This window comes from Lissotriton vulgaris, chromosome 5 (assembly GCF_964263255.1).
Source record: "Lissotriton vulgaris chromosome 5, aLisVul1.2, whole genome shotgun sequence".
Taxonomy (NCBI): Eukaryota; Metazoa; Chordata; class Amphibia; order Caudata; family Salamandridae; genus Lissotriton; species Lissotriton vulgaris.
The window spans coordinates 1,949,760,359-1,949,782,834 of record NC_141693.1 but is presented as its reverse complement, the minus strand read 5'-3'; the positions used below and the strand labels follow the sequence as shown (position 1 = coordinate 1,949,782,834).

The 22,476-nt window shown below is 45.6% G+C and overlaps 1 protein-coding gene across 9 annotated transcripts in view; it reads right to left on the bottom strand.

The window, feature by feature from the left end:
* Positions 1 to 22,476, bottom strand: part of BAG6 (BAG cochaperone 6) — a 371,215-nt gene that overhangs the window by 268,637 nt on the left and 80,102 nt on the right. For 4 of the 9 annotated variants that reach the window (XM_086924623.1, XM_086924622.1, XM_086924621.1 and 1 more), the window contains exon 5: positions 5,484 to 5,549. In XM_086924623.1, coding sequence (XP_086780749.1) covers positions 5,484 to 5,549 — 66 coding nt within the window. Of the gene's footprint in view, positions 1 to 3,237; positions 3,295 to 5,483; positions 5,550 to 22,476 lie in introns of all 9 variants that reach the window. The other 5 variants (XM_086924617.1, XM_086924620.1, XM_086924618.1 and 2 more) reach the window with 3 other exon arrangements.

Genomic DNA, 22,476 nt, shown 5'->3' with positions numbered 1-22,476 from the left:
TTGATCATTACTGTAAGTGTGCGGGCTGCCTTCAGGGAGCGTTTACCCATTTGAAGGGTAAGTTATGTGGTGCGTTTACATACATACTCCACAATTGACATGGGGCCATATTTATCAACCTGATTTTTTAGAAATTGCTATTTGAGAATCACAAATAGGGATGTATGTACAAAATCGCAATTTGTTTGTGATTTTAGTATTCCTTAATTGCGATTAGCAAACTGCGAATCGCAATTAAGGAATACTTTCCCATTCATTTCTATGGGCCAGGAGGCCCATAGGATTGAATGGGAAGTTATTCTCAATTTGCGATTCGCAATTTGAGAATCGCAAATTGAGAATAATTTCAAGGGTGCAGGGGTGTCCAAAGGACACCCTGTTGCACCCTTGAAATAAGCATGGGTGCACATGTGGCGCACAAAGTGCATTTTTCAAGGATTTTGCAAATTACCACCAATTTGAAGTTGGTGGTAATTTGCGATTCCTTGAGGTCAATTTGCTTTTTTAAATGCTTCATACATTGCAGTTACGGAATCGCAAAATTTGCGATTGTTTAAATGCAATTGCAAAATAAGGAATCAAATTTTGCGATTCCTTATTTTGCACGCAAATTTCTGAGATACATACCATTTTGCACTAATGCGTTCGCAAGCGCCGAAATTCGCAGAATTTCGTCACTTGCGAACGCATTAGTGCTTCATACATATGGCCCTAGGTTGTTGCCAATGTTTTAATGTAGCTTTAACCATGACACAATTTGCCAGGTATGATGATTAATACATCTCACTTCGATGCACGAACTGCTCTTACGAATAGGCATGGATTACAGCAGCCATGATGATGGCCAGAGACCCTGTGGGCAATATTGATGGCTGAAATATGTTGGCTAAATATCATGTATTGATGACCCATTAAGATCATCATGTATCCAAACAGAATTTGTTTATCATATCGGAGGTAACCAGTAAAATAAAAAGGGAAACCCCCTCATTGCCCTCTCATTACACACCATCCCCCAGAGATAATTGTAGGTGAAATATCTGAGTTCCAGCAGTTGATCTGAAAAACACTCATCAGGTAGGTGGTGGTAAGAGAAATCCAGTAAGAATTGGATAGATCACCTCATCCAAAGTAGAGTAAGTGGAGTACCGGTTCTCTGGCAGAAAAGACCTTAGCACTTGTGTGTCATTTGTTTAATCAGAAACCAAAACATGCCCCAGGGTTGTGATGAATCAGATGGCCAGACTTAAAGTCACAAATCTAAGCAGTCAGAAGAGCTGGCAGTCAACTTTAGTTACAATCTAGGCCTCCTGACAGGATCATAGAGGGGCAAAGGTTCTGCAAGGGAGAAGGGGGAAGAAAGCCAAACTGTACATTCAATAGCACTGAGGGAGTGCAGAGTTTATACAGATAGCAAAGCATACCCCAGGGTTGTGATGGACCAGAAGGCCAACCTTAAAGCCAGTAGAGAGTTAGTCAACTTTAGTTACTATCTTGGCCCTCCTGATCGGATCACTGACGAGCAAAATCTCTCGAGGGAGTAGGGGGAAGAAAGCTAAACCAGAAATTCAATCGCACTGAGGGAGTGCAAGATTTAGAAAGAACTGAAGATGCGTACAGAGACGAGAGCTGCAGTGTACTCCGGTATAAGGCCAAAACCACAGCAGGCAAGAGCATTGTGAAAGAATATTAAAAATTAAATTTTGGGAAGCAGAGTAGAAAAAAATTCCCTGTAATAGAAAATCTGACCTGTGGCGCTTTGAGTGACGTTAAGTGTTGTGCTTCCACCTCAATGGCGAGGCTTTTCATCACATCTTACGTAAGACAGACTACATGTAATATTTACCCAGTACAAGGTTATTTATATATAGGAACTACTGCGTGAACATTGACTAACGAGGATCCCAGCTATGCGAATCAATAAAAGATCTAATGCTAAAGTTCTAATGCTGAAAAATGTGCATTCAGAAAATAAGTGGTAAAAGGTATCAGGACATGATTGTACCAATCTACTACTCTTCCGTTTGGTGATAGAAGTGAAGAGTGAACAAAACTAGATTGCAAGCTTCGTGGGTGTTAAAGAGGAAACGTTGTTAGAGCTAGTTTTTGACTTTTTGTTCTTTAATTCGAAGATTAGTCATGCAATCACCTCAGAAATATGGAGGTAAATGAGGAACACTTCATTTGGAGTCGGAGTCTTTAAAAAATCATTTTAAAGGTGAAATATATAGGTGGATTTTAAGGGTGAATTATGTGGTGCAGGTCTGATGCGAGCTAGCTTGGAAACAGGCTTAGAGAAAGGAACTAAGCAAGGGACACATGATCCTGGTGCCAATTCTCTACTACTAGTAGTAGGCGTAGTAGTATTAGTAAGGGAAATATAAGGCTAGTGTACTAATAGTGATGTAGCCATTACAGAAGGTATCAAAATGAAAAGAGGGGACAGCAGATGAAAGAAGGGTGGACTATGAGAGGTAGTGTCATGCATTCCGAAATGGTAACGTAGGCTACTGTAGTTAGTGGCAAAAAGGGTACTATTTAAAGTAAAGAAAACATGGAGAGGAAATAGAAAGTAATTTGCACCATGCTGACATAAAGTGAAGTCTAGTCGGATTGTGGGAATGAAAGGATCAAGACTAGTAAAGAAGCAGGAGAAGTGCAAGTCAGAGAAAGAAGTGATCACAATGCCAGCCATAACTAAACTGCATTATTAAGTTGGCAGCCTGTCTTATGAACTTAAGCCAAGGAGGACAAGCAGGTTGGTGTTATTGGCTACGATTACCTTCTATAGTGGGAGTCTATATCAAATGACTGAAAACTACACTGGAGGACTGAAATTGTAGAACCAGTGTGCAGGTTCCTGCATCCCATCTTGGTGTGCCCAATTGGTCGTTCTGCGTGTCAACAGGCTTGGTAAGGCCTACCAGGACTACACAATTGGGGTTTAACAGTACAATAGAATCTTGGTTCAGACATCCCTTTGGTCGGCAGAGTCCTCCGAAGTAGGCAAAACATTTTCTAATCATGTATTAAAATTAACACGACATCCAGTTTACACCACTGCCCTTCTCAATTTTCCATCAAGTCACCAAAACATCCATAAAAAAAGTTACACATTTCCAATACTCAACGTTTAAGTAAGAGGCTTGAATATTTCAGAAGTTTGGGATGGAGTAAAATCCTGGTGAGGTCTTTCTTGGCAGCCCTGGCACAGAACGCCAAAATAAAAGTCCATACCTGGATTGGAGCCTGCTGCTCTACGTTAATGTGGACACCAACGGACGATCCGTCGCTCTTACAGCGTACAATGTGACAAACAAAGATGGGGAGGTGAGGAGAGGTAAGGGGAGGAGAAAACAAAAAAAGAACCACATCAAACGCTCTGAACAAGACCAAGCAATAGGTCTTAAAACTAATCCCCATTCACTCAGACTTCAATATGGTAAGCATATGAGCAAACAATTGTCACAGTACAAAATTATCCCTATCTGCATATACCCTTCCCCCTCCCCCAAACAGTTGGATCGGCCACACGCACGCACTTGATTACACCAACAAAGCTGCACTTTCCAAGCCATCTTAAAACTCACTGCAAACAGACTGCAACCCCACCATGTAATACATATCTGCTAGCGATGGAAATTATGTACAGCATTAAAAATAATACCCACACAGCACCTCCCGCTCTTCCCTACTCCCCAAACACAGCACCTCCCCTCGGGCATATCTGGACATTTAGTAATTAGTTTAACATCCGTCATGGTGAAGGGCCCCATGGTTGTTACTGGGAGGCCAAGCTTTCCACTACCCACACCGCTGAAACAAGTTTTAATAGTGGAGGTTTTCAACAGCGCAAGTATCAGACTTTTCGATCTCCTGCGCTGAAAAGTAAATGTCCTGCATCATATCAAAACAGGAGAACACAAAAATGCATACTTCAGCATTTCCTTCCCCAGAATAGTGGCATCAATGAAAACGAAGAGGAAACCCGCACTATAAATCACTGAACATAAAGTTTAAAAAAATACTGCAAAACCCTTAAACTCTTGGCGACTCATTCGGAAACAAAAAGATAAAATGACTGAAGCACTATACCATAACATGGACCCAAAATTCCCTTTCCACAGACCCTGATCCCACTTTCCAAAGGCCTGAAATGTTATGGTTTATTCATTTTGAGTAATATCCATAGGGTGGGAGAATCCTTATATGTGCTGAAAAGAGAAGGGCTGGGTTTAAAAGTAATAACCAATCCTTAAAAGAAACAAATGCCCCCCAATCCACTGACCGAATGCACGTTTTACTAAACACTCTAGATCAATACCCTATGAAGCAATCTTCAGTTTTGAAATACAGTCCACACCACTCCACCCCAATCTAGCCTACTGGACACAGGTCCAGGAAAGCCCAACACTCCCTCTAAAAAAAGAGAACGCACATTAACCCACCACCTCCCTCCAATGCCAACACACTGAAGTCTGACCATGATTCCATAAAAGAATCCACACTTTCCATTAAATTCAATTTTTACATAAAAACTCAAGCAATTTCCATTTACTACATGAAACCACTCTCTTCGAACAGGCAAGAAATAAATACTCCAAATAACAGCACCTTACACCAGCAACACCTCCGCAACAAACGAATCCAACAAGAAAATAAACATACTAGCTACAGCAGGAGCAGCAGGTAAACAAATTCTATACCCAGGGTATTGTCTGGATAAATAGGATTAGCGCGATAAATGTCCTTAACCGTTGCCAATTAAAGTGGTGTATTCAGAGAGCTGCACTCATAACAACTTAAAATATTTTTTAATATAAGCAGCCTGCCCTCTGGTAACATGAAAGGCAACATCTGTTGTAGTTTTTATTTGAAGCTATGCTTCCAGTGCTCTCATTTTCACATTTGTATCGAGACTGGAGCCCTTCTCTCAACCCCTGAAGTAATATTGAGGATTATCGCTAAATACAAAATACAACAATTGTAAGCAAATGGTAACTGTCAGCCAAGTCTGACAAGTCTCGGGATATGGAGAAGTTACTCAAGGTCAGAAGAATGCAAATGTGAGTCAACCTTAGGAGATACTGGTGAAACAGGCCAGACCACTCCCCATGTCAGCTATGAAACTACAACAGACATCGTCCAGTAATTAATTCGTACTCAATGCCACATCTGCACTACATTCTAGGTTAGTGTGCAATTTTAATAAAATATTCGGGCTGTTTCAAAATCATGTTGATTTGGTAAAAATAGCAGAAACTTATGCAGCACAGTTTATAACCATCTCTTTGACATCCACTCGAGTTACATTGATGTCACTGTTTTTAAGCACGGGGATAACCTATGGTGAAATTCATCCAGTCACTGACATCGGGGATGAGATTTCAGCTCTGAAGCATACCAGGCTTCCATCAGGTCTGATCAGACACACTCCCTAATCACAGGCTACTGTGTGCACGCAGACAATGTCAGCTACTCACCCCAGCCGTCACCCGAGGGTTGCGCCCTGCCTCACCCAGCCCCGACATCACCTGCTGGACAGACTGCTGAAAAAGAGGGAAGAAAAACAAAAAAAAGAACCTTACTGGGTGAGACATCAGCCTGTTTATACTACGTTGTTGTCCACTTGGACGTACATTCCACAGAAAACTTGACACCTTACTTTAGGCAGGGCTGTTAAGGATCACTTATGGTCCTTCTTAGCGTTCTGCCCATATAATGCTCTTTTGTTTCCGGTTCATAACACTCCACTAGCTTATACTGCCCCATTTTAGTCTGTATTTTGTTTTCTAGGCAGAGCACCCAGTCTGTTTGTTTTTTTCTAATCTTTCATCTCCAAGCTACTTATCACCATATGCAATTGTATCTGTAATACACTATTCAAATTGACCTCATTTACCTTCATCTCAACTATATAAAAGATAAATAGGCTTTTCAGGATCATGTTTGTCACCCAGCTAGTTGAATCTTGTGCCTTTGATTTCTTCTGTACTAAGATTTGGATGTTCTTAGTTGCCTTCATATCACCTGCTCAGACCGCATTACCTCTGCTGAGCGCACTTGAGGGAAATGTGTTATAAGAACCAGTATATTAGCTCCTACGTATGCCATTCATCTCTCACTTACCCACTCTCAACCTTCCTCGATCTTCAGCTTTAACATGTCCACCAACGCCTCAGACGCTCTCTCTCAACTGCCTTCCCCCAGATAACCCAGACTCCTTGTTGCGTTCTCAGCTGCTCCATTATGTTGGCATCACTGATGATTCGATCACCACTAAAAACTTGCGTCCCTACTCTGCCTACTTACTAGTATTTCCTGTACTCACCTGTCCACCAATCAATTTCTTGCACACCTGCTCTACCTGGTCCTCTGTATTGTATTAACGTGATGCCAGGGATTGGCTCCTCTACCTATCTAGGAATTAAGAAATCAAGCAGGAGTGCCCACTGTAGGGCCAAGACAATCCAGGAACATGGATGTAACAAAGCACTGTTTTCAATATCTTTCAGAAGGCAGACAGAGTTAATTGCATAGGAAGGGGATGCAGGACATCATGTTTAATAGTGGTCACTAAAAAGAGATGGTCCTATATCCTTAGCAAACTTTTATACTGGAACCAATACACAGCTGTAGTAGAGCAAAAAAGAGAAAACAGGTGCAAGGCTGGATAATTACGGGAAGGTAGTGGATTTGGAGACTAGAATTGATAAAAACCAGAAGTGATGGAGCACTAGTAAGGCAATAGGTACAAGATGGACAGACCTTTATGGAAAAGCAACTGAAATGAAATAAACAGGAAGGAGCAGTGGCAGAAAGGTCCCCAGGTCCAAATTCAGACAACAGTGAGATACAAGGCTCGTCATTATTCCCGAGTGTGGGAAGCTGGCTCTTTATATGATATAAGAAAATAGAACATATCATTTAAAGAGCCAAGAGCTTCCTGTATGAGTGGACAGGTGCTTGCTATGGCAATCCCAAGGTGCTCTTATAGGAGCCAGTAGGGTCGAGCAGCCTTAGGCTTATCACAGATGAGTGCAAGACATAAAAATACACACAATATTGAATACGTGAGGCACACTACTCAAGAAGGAGATCCACACCAATTTATAACAAGCATTTACAATGCAATAGGTCTCGCATTTGCGAGAGTTTCAGCTATTGGCATTGTAAATGACTATGCGTTTTATTTAAAGGTTTGTTTCAAAGCATAAATAAAAGGCAGTGTCATTTACAATGCCAATAACTTAAACTCTAGCATATTATTGCATTTTTTTTACCACGCAAGTTTAAGCTATTGGCATTTTTATATAGGTTTTAAAAAGCAAAACAAATAAAAGGCATTGTTATTTTCAATGCCAATAGGTCAAACTCTGGTACATGCTAGACCTATTGCATTGCAAATGCTAGTTTCATGTGTCATGAAGAGAAACGGAGGGTGTGAATATGTATTTACTTAGAGAGCACGTGGGCGCTGAGAATTGTGTGCTTTACATGGTAAGAGTAACAGTGACAAAACTCTTACAATAAAGTGGAAGAAGCACGAAAGAGATGAGAAGCTTGCAGGGGAGTGCAGCTAGCGCCTGGCGAGTGTGAGTCCTGGAGTGAGACGGGGCCGGAGCCACCCAGACATGGCCGGTGGAAATAGGAGAGGAATAGGAGAAATGGGGAGGAATAGGACGAACTGAGAGGGTGAAGGAGGAGGGAGGCAGAGGTAAAACGTGGAGTGAGAATGGGGCGACGAGGGAGGGGTGGGGGGAGTGATTGAATGGAGAGGAGCCTGCATTAGGAAGGTGTTTCGGGTTTTAGAGCTGGATAATCTACAGAGTCAGCCCTACTTTTCTCCACCGAGAGTCTAAGGCACATAGTGGACGAGGGAGAGACAGCAGCGTTGGTACTTTTAGACCTAAGTGCAGCCTTTGACACCGTGCTGCACTTAACGCTGCTGTCTCGGCTATCTGATATGGGAGTAAAAGGCTGCACGCCCTTGCTTGGATGGAGTCCTTCTTGGTCAACAGGAGATTTCAGATGCACTGCCCCCCCTTTAAATCCTCTCTCAGGAAGGCGAGCCATGGGGTTCCTCAGGGCTCGAGTCTGAGCCCCACTTTGTTTAATATCTATATGGAACCCCTGGCTCGCATAGTTGAGACTTATGGGGTGGGCATTGTCAGCTACGCTGATGACACCCAATTGATGTTCAAGCTCATGCCCGACCACAGAGAAGATGCCACCAATTTCTCCAACTGTCTTTCTTCCGTGGCAGCTTGGATGAACAGCAACTGCCTCCGCCTTAATGGCGACAAAACCGAGCTGCTGGTGGTAGGAAAATCATCTTCTGCATGGTCTCACATGTGGTGGCCTGCGGAATTAGGCAGTCCGCCCTGTCCTGTGGTTTCGGTGCATAACTTGGGCATAATACTTAACTCAAACCTTTCATACATGCCTCATGTCAGCAAAGTCACAGCTAGGTGCTTCAGCGTACTGAAAGTTCTACGGAAGGTATTAGACCTCCTTCCCATGGATTCCAGGAAGACCATTGTCCATGCCCTAGTAACCCCTCATCTAGACTATGGGAACGCCCAGCTACTAGGTTTGAGCAAAAGAGGACTTCACCAACTCCAGTGTGCTCAGAATGCCGCTGCGCGCCTTGTGCTCAAACTTCCTCGCAGAGCCTCAGGGAAATCTGCCTTGTCCAAACTCTACTGGCTCCCCATCAAGGAACAAATTAAATTTAAGTCCTTATGCTTTGCCCACAGTATTGCCCATGGCACTGGTCCAGGATATCTACAATGCCTTCTCACAATACATCGCCCCACCAGGAATCTGAGATCCTCTGGAACGATGTTGTTCAAAATCCCTAAAATCACCAGAGCCAGGATGGGTGGCTGTTCGTTCAGATACCTGGCTGCCAAGTGTTGGAACGAGCTCCCGCTCGAGCTCCGTATGGAACCCTCTGAAATTAGGTTTCGGGGAAAACTTAAAACTTTTCTTTTCCCACGTACTTAATCCCTATCCCTTCTCCTGCCCAGGTTTGGCGTACCCGTGTTCTTTCCTTTGAGCTTCTTTGCAGTATTCAGCGCAGGGACACACTGTTTTTTGAGTAACCAGGCGCTTTACACATGGTTTTTATTATTTGGTGCAATTAGGAAGTAGGGGGAGAGGGAATGTAAGTACACAGGAACAAGAATAGAGTAGAAAGAGAACAGGGGAGGTATAGAGACATAGGAGTTACTTTACATCAGACCAGTAGAGTTACTCGTCCAGCCAAAACAATTTTTCAGGTGGCATAAAGAGAAACCGAGGGTCTAAATATGTATTTATTTGGAGAGCACATGGGCGCTTAGAGTTCTAGAGGTGCTTTACATGGTAAGAGTAACTAGTGACAAAACTCCTACAATAAACTGGAAGAAGCACGCAAGAGATGAGAAGCTTGTAGGGGAATTCAGCTAGTTCACTGCAAGTGAGAGCATTGGAGCAAGAAAGAGCAAGCGATAGAGGGTCGGATTGAGCGAGAGAGGACCAGAGCAAGAGGGGGCTGGAGTAAGCGAGAGAGGTTGAGAAATCGAGGGATAGTCAGAGAAACCGAGAGAGGCCCAGAGCAAGCGAGTGAGGGTTGGAGAAACAGAGAGAGAGGGCCGGAGACATCGAGAGAGGCCCAGAGGAAATGAAGACAGGAGCAAGAGTGATCAGGGCATAGAGGCCGGTGAAGCAAGAGTGTGGGGAGCAGGAGAGAAGGTGGATGGTGGGAAGCACGGAGCAAGAGTGGGTAGAGCATAAGTAATTAGGGGCAGAATAGGACAAACTTAGATTAGACTGGAAGAAGAGATGAAGGCAGTGGAACTAGGATAGGAAAAACAGTGGGGAAAAAAAGTGTTGAGACATTGAAGTAGAATGTGGAGGGATGGGGCAGAGGTAAAATGTGGACAGACGGGAGGTCAAGGTAAAACGTGGAATGAGACAGGATGCGAGGAGGAGGGTTGCTTCATGCAGCACACAGGAGTTTGCAGACACCGCGTTGCACGTTCGGGAGAAGCCAATAGCGAACCCACAGAAGGAGGGTTACCGGATACAAGAAACAGGACGGTGGTAGGAAGCGTCCGGGACAGCCCCATTTGGAGAGGGGGCTGTACAACAGTGACGTGTGTTAATCTTTTTTTTAATTGCCACGGCCGCTTCAAATCGCTGCTGGAAAGGCGACCTGGACGCTGCAGAGCAGTGCTGATTTACGAATATATTAGCTGTCGAGGTCTAAAGTTCACATACCGGTGAGCCATCAAAGCATAACCATCTCGGGCAACAGGCCAATGCAGGCAACCTTGCAAGAGATTCCCGAGTGGAGGTTTAACTCTTTAGATGGAGTGATTTACTACAAACGAGCATTCAGCGGCTGGGATACTTTTGGCGCATGCGTATAATGTAAGGTTGCGCCCGCATCTTAATGCGCACTATTTTTATAAAAATAATTACACTTTGTAAGCGTAACGAGACTGAAGTTAGGATGTGCTGCTTCCGAAATTAACTGTAGTTAAGTATCGGATGGAGAGCCAATAATAAGCCTGCTAACAAAAAAAATGCAAAAGTTATCTAATGGCAAGCGGCGAGAAATTACCCAGCAATAGGCAGAGTTTCACCATGTCAAATTACTAGATGTCTCAGCGAGACAGCACATGGGCACTGCCTAGGCGAGACCTAAAAATAACCAGGATCTTTATATATGCTTTGGCAACACAAACAATTCGTTTGGCCAAGTAAGATTTTTAATATAAATATTTTAGAGTTCCAAAAGTCGACAGTGTAAATTCTGGAAGCTGCAATGTTATCCTAAGGGAGGAAAATTCAATGTGGCATTTGGTTATATTACGACTTACAGGACCAGTCTCCAGGAGGTAAGGTAAGTGGTGGGCAAGGACCAAGGCAGCACCAGCAGAATACCACCAGCAGCCCTAGGGTGGCCAGGTGCTGTGGTACACAACAGCATTGGGTGCCCAATGTTACTCTATGGGGATCAGTCTTCGTGTAAAGAGGCTGCAGGCTTGGACTGGGAGGCCAGTAGGTCTGAACCAACAAGGGGGTCTCAGGCCTCATGATGCTTAAGACGTATGGATATTGTTGGTCCTCTTCTCCATGGCCCAGAGGGGATGGGTGCAGAGATTCTTAGGTGTCTAGCTTTTCTTACCAGGAGCAGTCGCTGTAGAGGGGGCATGCGTGGCTACAGTCAACGTCGGGGAGTTCACAAGAGGGTTAACCACACTGGACTCTGACTGGAAGGCTGGGGGACCACGTGGATACCGTTGGCCAACTTCAACTCTGGCTTGGAACGACAGGTGCAGTGGTGTCTTCAGTAAGCTGGTTTCTGCAGGCAAGGGGTCTTTAGATGCATGCAAAATGCATGGAAGCAGACCTGCTGCTTCTCTGGAGTCTTAGTTCCTGGGTGACGTGTAAGCAGTTCTCATGGGCTTTGCAGACTCAGCAGCTACAGAACCGTCCGTGTGCATGTATTGGTAAATCCAACACTGGAATCAGTGTGGGTTTATCAATACGAGATGTTTGATACCAAACATCCCTATTTTCAGGGAAGCCATCATGTAGCTGGGGAACTGGTTTTCGTCAGTGTCGAGCATAGGTTTGTGAGAAAGTGCCCTGGGAGTTTGTAATTATGAGCTCCACAGTACCATTATGGCTGCACTGAAAACGGAGAAGTTTGGCATCAAACTTCTCAGCACATTAAACCCACACCGCCAGTGTGGGATTTAAGGAAAAATGCACAGAGAGGGCATGTTAAAGATGCACCCTGAAAAACAACCTAACACTAGTGTCCAGGCAGAGTGGCTGCTTTCAGCTGCCACCAGAAATGTTTCTGGACCCCTGGGTTGAGAGCCTACTGGTTCGAAGGTCTGAAATAATGCGCATTCTGGGACAAGGTGTCAAGCCTCTTCCCCCAGGATGGGCAGGGCCCACAAAGGGGAAGCTTCAAAGGCTTGCCGCCTTTGTGAGCTTCCCCAGGCCTGATGCTGCCTTCAGGAACTGGCCCCCCACTGGTTCTGACCCACACTTTGGGCAGGAGAATTGTCAGGAAAAACAAGTGAGGAAGAGAGGTGTGCCCACCTTGGCCAACCCCACCCCTCAGGTGGGGGGAGGCACGGTGAAACAACTCAGTCCCCGCCATCTTGTAGATGGGCGAACCCAGCCAACCAGGTTGAGGCTTATACCCCCCCCCCTCCCACTAGAGGGTGGCATAAAAGGGGGTGTAACCACCCCAGGGAAGGAAAAGGACCTGGTGTATGGACCAAAGTCAACTACGTATTCATTTTCGGGTCGAAACGTTGACAATGTTGTTTATGCCAGTGTGGGAAACAGTGAGGTTCACTGTCTTTTCAGCATACATAATGGCAGTCAAATTGTATAAATCCGTTTGGTAGGCTGAACGAGCCTTCTTTGTAAATAATATTGCTGATGTTCATAGTGTCACTACTTTTTATTCCCTCACCAGTTGCACTTACAAAATTCTTCCCCTTTTTTCCCCCATTTGGGGCACTCTCAATCTGTTATATATGTTCCAGATGTATGCTGGATTCTTAACAACTTTTGGATGTTCATTATGAAATAAATAATACTGAACAAGAATTCTCAGTGTAAAGATTTGAATGTGCGCTTGCGCAATCTAAATTGTATATTTTCAAGTTTACACTGGGACCTCTTCCCTTTTGTACCGCCCACAATGTTGTAGCCTGCTCATAAACAGCCTCCAACTGGAGCCCCCCAATCCCTTATTGGATAACATTGGGCCTCAGCACTCTGCACCCAGCAGCCCTAGCGCTGCTGAGGGTGGAACAAGAATGCATCCTTGACCCTGGGGGACCCCCGAGTCTAACCCCCAGAATACAAACTCCCACAACAAATTACTTACTAGTTAACCGATATCACGATTTCCTCCCATAAGATAACTGACTGTTTTTCTATGAAAAGTTTCTAAGCGTGGAGTTGGAAAATCTAGAACAGTCTCTAAAAGCTTTTACTTACCGGTTTACAGGAAGTGTCCCAGAGCAGTATCCAGGTACACTACACTGTGTAAGAAAAGTAATCTGTGAAGTAATCTACTTGACATTCGATTGAAAAGATAATACAAAATATATGTACAATATTTCAAAGCTTTGCATTACTAGTAATTCTACTGTAATCAAACTCCAGTATGTATACAACCGCAATTCCAACTGTATTATTACAATTCAAACTGTATAATTAACGCAAAGCATTATTCACTTAACTGTGCTAGACTTGCTTGGATCTAGGAAATACAATAACTGAAAGAATATTTTTATACCAAACCAATTGGTCGGTGTTCAGTCTGAGTGTGTGACAATCATTTGCTGATTGAGTGTGTACAACAAATGCTTAACACTACCCTCCGATAAAGCCTTTCTGCTCAACCCACATTACCACAAATAGAAGGTAAGGTGCTATCTACTTTTAACTCTGCCTACCTCTGGGTTCCACTGGACTCTGTGCACACTATCCCTCACTTTGGTATAGTATATACAGAGCCAGCTTCCTACAATGTTCTAAAATGGCTCAGTTTTCCCACTTGCACTGGCAGTAATGGAAATGACCAGCACAGGAGCATATCTGCTCATGCTGGTATGCCCTAACTTAATACAAAGTTTCGGCCATAGGGCTGTAAGGTTTGCTGTGGGGGTGACTTACATGTACTACATGCAGTGTTAGGGGGCCTGGCACACAGGAATGTGTCTGGTCGGGTTTCACTTTTGTCTGCACCAAAACATGGAGCCTACGATAGCAGCCCAGCATAACATTGGAGAGAAGTCTCTTAGGGTGCCACAATTTGTGCTGGAGCCCTTGATGGTTCAGTACAGGTCGGAGAAATAATTCACCACAGACACTGACTATCATCGCATTGCGGCGGCTTCCATATCCAAACTTTTCCCTGGAACCCATGCAATGTCAGATTGACGACAAACTTGTATTAAATACAAAATGCTGGATCTGTTAAAGAGGGCTATTATGCCTACACAAGACTAGGTCAGCTATCATGGACCGCAATCTATCACTGGCAGTGATCTAATATATTTAATACAATCTCTGCATGGTTATTGTACCTGCATACGACAGACGCATTATACCATAAGGGCTCAAGCTTGAGGAGTCCAACTGCATGGGATTGTGCCTAATTCATAACAGATGAACAAGTTACTTACCTTCGGTAACGCTTTTTCTGGTAGATACAATATCTGCCTGTGGATTCCTCACCTTGTGAAAATCCCCTTGTGTCAGCAACATTCGGAAATTCTTTTTGTAGCTTCGCGCCGACGTCAGAGGCACAGCATCGCGCACGACTCCGCTGACGTCACCGACACCATAATAGGCGCACGCCGGCGTGATGACATCAGTTCCGCCCTTTTTTCCGTGCTTTCGAGGCACACGGACGGACCGATGACAGTAGATATATACATAGTATACACAGTACACAAATGTCAAAATAACAGTGCGAAGCAAATGCAGTAATGCGATTGCAATTGAAATTTAACATTTCCTTGACAATAAAAAATATATACATTACAATAAACTCAGGTATAGAAGAGTGGACAACAGGGAGGCGGGTGGGCAGTGAGGAATCCACAGGCAGATCTTGTTTCTACTAGAAAAAGCGTTACCGAAGGTAAGTACCTTGTTCTTCTGATAGATACATCTGCCAGTGGATTCCTCACCTTGTGAATAGAGTCCCACAGCAGTCCCCACTCCCGGAGAAAGGTGTACACTCTTCTATACCAGGAAATCCTGGAGGACAGCTCCCGCAAAGTGGCCCTCCCTCTTCACCTCGGTAACCAAGCAGTAATGCTTCGCGAAAGTGTGGAGGGAGGCCCAAGTCGTCGCTCTACAAATGTCCTCAACAGGCACACCCGTAGCAGAACTTAATGCAGAGGATGATACATCGCGAGAGCGTGCGCTTGTGCACCACCTTCCCCTTCTTCCAGCCAGCAAATCCAACAAACAGCTGGTCATCCAACTTGAACTCACTTGTCCTGTCCAGGTAAAAGCTCACCCCCCTCTTCGGGTCCAAGCGGTGAAGTCTCTCCTCCTCCTTAGAAGGGGGAGGGGGAGGATAAAAGGTAGGGAGGGTGACGGACTGCCCAGATGGAAAGGAGTAACCACTTTAGGCAGAAAAGCAGCCCTGGTCCTAAGAACCATCCTTTCAACATGAATGGATAAAAATGGGGGCTTTGAACTAAGAGCTTGAAGCTCACTTACCCTTCTTGCCGAGGTAATTGCTACTAGAAAAATAGTCTTAAAAGACAAAAGTCTCAAGGGACATTTGTGTAAAGGTTCAAAAGGCGAACCCATCAAGAACAAGGTTCAAGTCCCATTGAGATACAATAAAAGGAGTTGGAGGAAATTTATTGGTAAGGCCCTTAATGAAACGTAATACAATAGGTGATTTAAACAAAGAGGGCTGGTCCGGCAAACAAAGGAAAGCAGACAAGGCCGACAAATAGCCCTTGATAGTTGCCACCGCAAAACCCTGCTGGGCCAAAGAAAGTGCGAATTGAAGTATATTGGACAAACGAGCCCTTAAAGGGTCAACGGACTTCTCCCCACACCAAGCAACAAATTTAGACCATCTAAAAGAATAAATTGACTTGGTAGAGTCACGCCTGGCCGATAAGATGACATCCACCACATCGTGCGGAAGAGAAAAGGAAATCAGGTTGCCCCGCTCAATCTCCAGGCATGAAGGTGTAAGGTCTGGAGGTGGGGGTGTGGAACCTGCCCCTCCATCTGAGAGAGGAGATCTGCCCTGTGAGGGAGACGGAGCGGCGGGCACGAGGAGAGGTGGAGAAGATCTGTGTACCACACCCTTCTTGGCCAATCCGGAGCGATCAATATAACTTGGGCCCGGTCTTGGAGAATCTTCCTCAGAACCTGAGGAATCAAGGATATGGGAGGAAACGCGTAAAGGAGTTGCTTCAGTTGAGTTGGGACTCGCGAGTCCCAACTCAACTAAAACGCGTCCCCCAAGGTTCCCTGCATCGGAAACTGGAGGTTGCAGAATGACTGGCATTGAGCATTCTAGTGAGTGGCGAACAGGTCCACCTGAGGAGTCCCCCACGCCCGAAAGACGCGACAAACTACCTCTGGATGGAGCCTCCACTCGTGGTTGGCAGAGAACTGCCGACAGACAGACTGCACGAACGTTCAGAACTCCGGCCAGATGATTTGCCATCAGACAAATCTGAAGGTCCTGAACCAGGACCAGAGACGCAGAGCCTCTCTGCAGAGACACTGCGAACCCCACTCCTCCCCGCTTGTTGACATACCACATCGCGGTCGTGTTGTCCGTCAGGACTTGAACTGACTGACCGCGAAAGGAAGGGAGGAAGGCCTTGAGCGCCAGACGTATGGCCCGCAATTCTAGAAGGTTGATGTGAAGCAACCTTTCCTCTGGAGATCAAAGACCTTTAACCTGCAGATCCCCCAGATGAGCACCCCACCCTAGAGTGGATGCATCCGATATCTCAGTGGCCACCGATGGAGGTAGTTGAAAAGGCTTTCCTTGTGACAGATTGCCTTCCACACCACACCAAGACAGATCCGCTGCAGTTTCTCTCGAGATCCTCACTAACTCCGAGATCTCCGCTGTGCTGATACCACTGCCTGCGGAGGCACCACTGGAGTGCCCTCATGTGCCAGCGTGCATGGTTGACCGACCAACACGATGCAAGAAGCCATAAGACCTAGCAGACAAAGGACATTTAGGACTGGAACGACCGCTCCATTGTAAAATCAAGGAATCAACTCCTGTATGTTGCGAATCCTTTGAGGAGGAGGGAATGCACGACACACAGTTGTGTCCAGTACTGCACCTATGAACAGGTTGCGCTGGGAGGGCACCAGGTGACATTTGGGTACATTTATCGAAAAACCCAACCTGTGCAACAACTGAGTTGTCTCTTGCAGATGATGGAGCACTATCTCCGGAGATTCTGCTTTGATCAGCCAATCGTCCAGATACGGAAATACCGGTATCCCGATCTTCTGAGATGGGCTGCCACCACTGCCATCACCTTGGTGAAGACTCGAGGGGCAGTAGTAAGACTAAACGGGAGGACCGCAAACTGGTAGTGTTGCGACCCAACCGTAAAACGGAGATACTTCCTGTGCGACTTCAGGATGGGAATATGAAAATATGCATCCTGCAAATCTATCAACACCATCCAGTCTTCTTCCAGCAGCGCTTGAAGAACCTGCGCAAGGGTAAGCATCTTTAACTTCTCCTGCTTCAGGTAGAGATTCAAGATCCTGAGATCCAAGATAGGACGAAGTTTGCCATACTTCTTGGGGATCAGAAAATACCGGGAGTAGCAACCCTGACCCCTTTCCTGCTCTGGAACCACCTCTATCCCACCCTTTCTGAACAGTGCCAGGACTTCTTCCTGCAGGAGAAGCAGATGGTCCTCCGAACAATAACTCTGGCAAGGAGGGTAATAGGGGGGAAATTCCCGAAAAGGAAGAGCATACCCATTCTCCACGAGATTGAGAACCCAAAGATCTGATGTAATCAAATCCCAAACTCGTAGAAAATGGGTAAGCCGGCCCCCCCACTGGGCCCATTTGATCCTGAATGGCGGAGGAGGTGGCTTGGCGACCTCTAGGACGAGCTCTCTGTCTGCCCCTGTATGATTTGTACAGCGTATTCTCCTGCTGTGATTGTTTGTAGGCCCGAAAGGAAGATCTGCCAAATCCTCTGAATCGTTTTCCAAATGAACCCCTGGTCTGAAGGCAAAAAGATTTTGCTGTCGCTCTGCTGTCTTTAAACCGCTCTAAAGCAGCGTCAGCCTTTATACCAAACAATCCTGACCCATCAAAGGACAAATCCATCAAAGCGGACTTAACATCCACAGAGAATTCTAACTATTTCAAATACGCAGCTCTCTTTGTGGCCACAGATTAACCCATCACTCTCGCCACTGAATCAGCCATGTCCAACCCACTCTGGATTACCTGCCTTGTCGCAGCTTGAGGGTCAGAAATAACCTCCTGAAAATCCTTTCCATCGATCTCAGGGATTTTAGGCACCAACTGCTTGACAAAATCCATGGATGTAGCTACCCATCAGACGCAGCACTCATGCGGGTCAGTGATGGACATTGTCTTGCCACATTCCCCGCAAGCTTTAAATCCAGTCTTCTTCGAAGACATCTCGACAGAAGACAATGAAACACAGAAAATAACTACAAAGTTACTATAAAGCTACAGACGATCCCTTGAAAACCGTTAGCGTCGACGACGCGGAAAAAAGGGAACTGATGTCATCACGCCGGCGTGGGCCTATTATGTTGTCGGTGACGTCAGCAGAGTCGCACGTGATGCTGTGCCTCTGTGACGTCGTCCACGTCGAGCTACAAAAAGAATTTCCGAATGTTGCTGACGCAAGGGGATATTCACAAGGTGAGGAATTCACTGGCAGATGTATCTATCAGAAAACCAGATTCCTTGAACTAAGGGCGTTGACGACTTATAAATGGAAGAAATTGCCGCCAAGTGCAATGGTATAAACAGGAGCTTTAGTCCATTAGTTACTATAATTCTCTATCCTGAAGAGACCCCCCACATCCACAGTGGGGTCAAAACATCGTCAGCAACCAATAATGATAGTCTTGAGAGCACTAGAAATACAACTCTGGTTCTTGATCTGAAATACTGTATCAGAATCACAGAAGACATCCTTTTTTACTTCAATAACCTTTTTTCAATAAAGTCACTTATTTTTTAGGTCTCGCGACCTATCAATGCGCATACGCATTGAGCAGAGCGAGAATCCAAGTGCTCAAAATACTTGTGAAACCACAGGTTTTTTTCGTGCTGTTTTCTTCGAGTTCACGTGGCCACAGGCACACGCTTTTGGGCCATAAACTTTCACAGCCTTCCTTGGATTTCTCCTCCCCCTCCCCAGCCAGCTTCCCCCAGGCCATCTGTTCACCAGCTCCAGCACCTCCCCTCTATCCCCGCACACAGCCTTCCTTGGATTTCTCCTCCCCCTCCCCAGCCAGCTTCCCCCAGGCCGTAGCAGCACTCCTCCCACACCTTTGAAGTGAAGCTTACTCTCTAAAGTGGTAGCTTGGTCGAGCAGTAAGGCAGTATCAGAGGACAGTGTAAAGAGTTTGTTGTACACACTCAGTCAGCAAATGGTCTCACACACTCAAGAACTGAACTCTAGGCCAATTGTTTTGTATCAAAAGATAAAGTTGTTTTATTTTAGAACCAACAAGGTATCAAAATATACTCTCTCAGGGTGAGTTACTTTAGTTAAATACTTTTCAAATAGGCAATAGACTTTTTGAATGCAATAGTTAGTTTGTTGCAATAGGCAACACAATTTCAAACACAATGAAACATTGAGCTCAATGGGAATTTCTAGTTGAATGCAATTAGTTTCTTTGTAGATTACTTTTCTAACCACAGGACTGGATCCTAGATTCAGTCCAGGGACATGAGCTGTAAACATTTAAGTAAAAGCAGGATGGTAACAGTAGTGATTTTTAAGGAATACTATTGTATTTTAAAAGTTGACACTTAGAAACTCTCAGTTGCAATTACCAATGTTGTCCTATGGAAGGAAATTCAATTTGCAGTTAAAGTATGTTCAATTACTTTTGTAATCCAGTGCTGGATTCCTAGGTTTGTGGAAAAGTGCGTTTATTGTCTTGCCATTCACTCTGCCATTTTTGGGATTCACTCCACCATTTTGTGCTGTGCCCTTGTGACTGACTTTCGCTCTGTATCGCAAACACTCTGGAGCTCCACCTTTTGGTCTGTTGCATTCCTGCACGGACACTCTGTTCATGCTTTAGCCAGCCACTAACTGACCAGCCCAGGCTCAACCTGTCGGACATGGAGTTTCCCAGATGTTTATCGTCCTCACCCTGCACACTACGCCCAGCAGGCGTCCTTCAAGAGGCCTAATCAGACCTCTTTGCTTGCTGTGTAATCATACCGCTCACCTTTGCCCTGCTGTAGTCCAAACGACAATATTTATAGACTCAATTGTAATAAAAATGCCTTTTGCCTACACCCTACAGGGTCCTCACTGTTACCTGTGTTTATCAGATTAACCTTTGTTTGACATGTAAACATGCTATGCCCTACAGTGCCATCTAAATCAGATTAACCTCTGTTAACTATGTAATTATGTTTTGCCCATATCCTGTTAAAACCTTAAGGCTACTCACCTGCTGACCCTCCAGATTTTTCATTTGTTTAGGAATGTAATAAAGTGTTATTGGTACAACTCCCTTACATGCTTGGGGCAGGATAAAGAGTATATAACACATGAAGTAAGACAATTCTTACAGACTGCCACCTCAGACAGCTATGGGTGTCTGTTGTCTAGGCCTCTCCATCTCATGAGATTGTAATAAATATCCTTTATCTCTGGCTTCAGCGTTGGTCTCAGTTTGTATTTCGGACCCCCGTGGACTGTAGGGTGACCCCGACACCTTTGGTGGTTTGCCAAAAGACCCCCAAATCCACAGGTTCAGCACTGGGACCTATATCTAAAACAGGCAAGTAATTACGTTTTTATTGTTGGCACGATTTTTAGAGAATATTTGTAAGTTTCAAAAATCGACAAAAACTTTTTCAGCAAAAAAACAGGCAATGATATCCTATGGAAGGAAATTAAAGTTACTGATAAGGACGATTAGAATTACTTTTCAGGGTCAGTACTGGGCTCAAAGATGCAGCACTGGGGTCTCTCCAGATAACAGGTGAGTTAATCGGAATTCGTAGTTCGGCTGATTTTAGATTATTTTTAAGTTCCAAAACTCCACACTAACAAGAATTATTAAGTGAAACCAGTCAATGTTAGCCTAAGGAAGAGAAGTGAGTTATCAGCTTTTATGCAAGCACTCGACTGGCAGAGTTAAGGTTCTGGGCATAGACTCAAGGGTCTCCCAAGATCAGGTAGGTACAGTTGGTACACCCTCAGCGGCACTGAGGCAGCCAGGTGCAGAGGTAGTTAGGCCCAATGTTATACAATGAGAGGCAGAGGGCCTTCGGTTGGTGGCTGCTGGATAGCAGACAATGTGGCTGTGGCAGCTGGGCTCCTGGCCACTTGCTCGGGACAATTGGGGAAGTAGGATAGCACAAAGGTTGTACTGCCAGGGGCACTCGGGCGGCTGAGTGCAGGGTGCTTTTGAGCAGTCGGGCGCTCAATGTTATTCAATGGAGATCTTAAAAAGGGAACAAAGGCTGCAGGCTCGGGTACGGAGGTTCTTCTGGAGCGACCAACACTTCGAGGGGAGGGGGCGCCAGGTGCAGGGTGTGTCTTAGTAGGTTGGGAAATCTTACCCTCTGCTGGTCGCTGTTGGAGGGGTCCCTAATTCGGAGTCTGCAGGAGTCGTCTGGGTCGTTGAGGAGGGTCCTTGGGCACTGGATTCCAGGTCAGATTCGCCAGGGGGACATTCTCATGGTCTTGGTCTACTATGGCACAGGCAAGGCTCGACGGGTGCAGAGTGGGCTGGATTCACTGTTCCTGACTTGTACCAGGGGTATTGCTGTTTGAGCAGAACAACTGCTCGCGGGAGTCCCAGTCCCTAAGAGGGTCAAGGCAGGCAGGTCCTCCGGGGTTCGAGGAGGCTGTCCGCAGGAGACGCCAGGATTTAGCAGGAGCAGGTTCAAGGATCAACAGGCCTGTAGGGCTGGGGCCAAGTCAGTTGGTGTCGTCCTCTTGTTAGCAGCTGCACGGCCAGTCGTCTTCCTTGTTTCGAAATCGGGATCAGAGGAAGGAAGGTTTAGGGTGCCGCTAAATACAAAATGTAGGGGCATTACAGGTAGGGGTGGGTACACCCCCTAACCTGCTCCTCTCCTGTGGGAAGGGGCAGGAGCCTTGCTGTGAGTGGGTAGGGCTCCCCATTCTCAAGATAGCGGTAGCCCAGAGGCGTGCTTCACCTCGCCTCTCCCACCTGAGGGGTGGAGTAGGCACAGGCTGGCACCCCACCCCCCCCCGCTTTTCCTGACGTAGGGTTTCCCGCCAGTCTTCCTGCCAGAGTGGGGGTCAGAACTGGTGGGGGTCAGTTGCTGAGTACAGCAAGTGGTCTGGAGATGCTCACAAAGGTGGCATGCCTTTGAAGCTTCGCCCTGCCCATCCTGGGGGTGGAGACCTAGCACCTTGCCCAGGATGTGCATTGTTGCAGGCCCAGGAGAGCGGGGGCTCTCTACCCAGGGGTCCAGCAACATGTCTGCTGTGTGGCAGCTTAGGTAGGCTCTCAGACAAGACGTGGATTCTAGGTAATGTTTAAGAGGGCATCTCTAAGAAACATTTGTTTCAAAGAAGTGTTCTGATTGATCTCTATGACATGTACTCCTAACATTGTTATTTATTCTGTACCCTTTTTAAAAATTTCTATTGAGTATTAAATACAAATTTTTCATATACACCCGCTCCACCTGTTCCTTTCC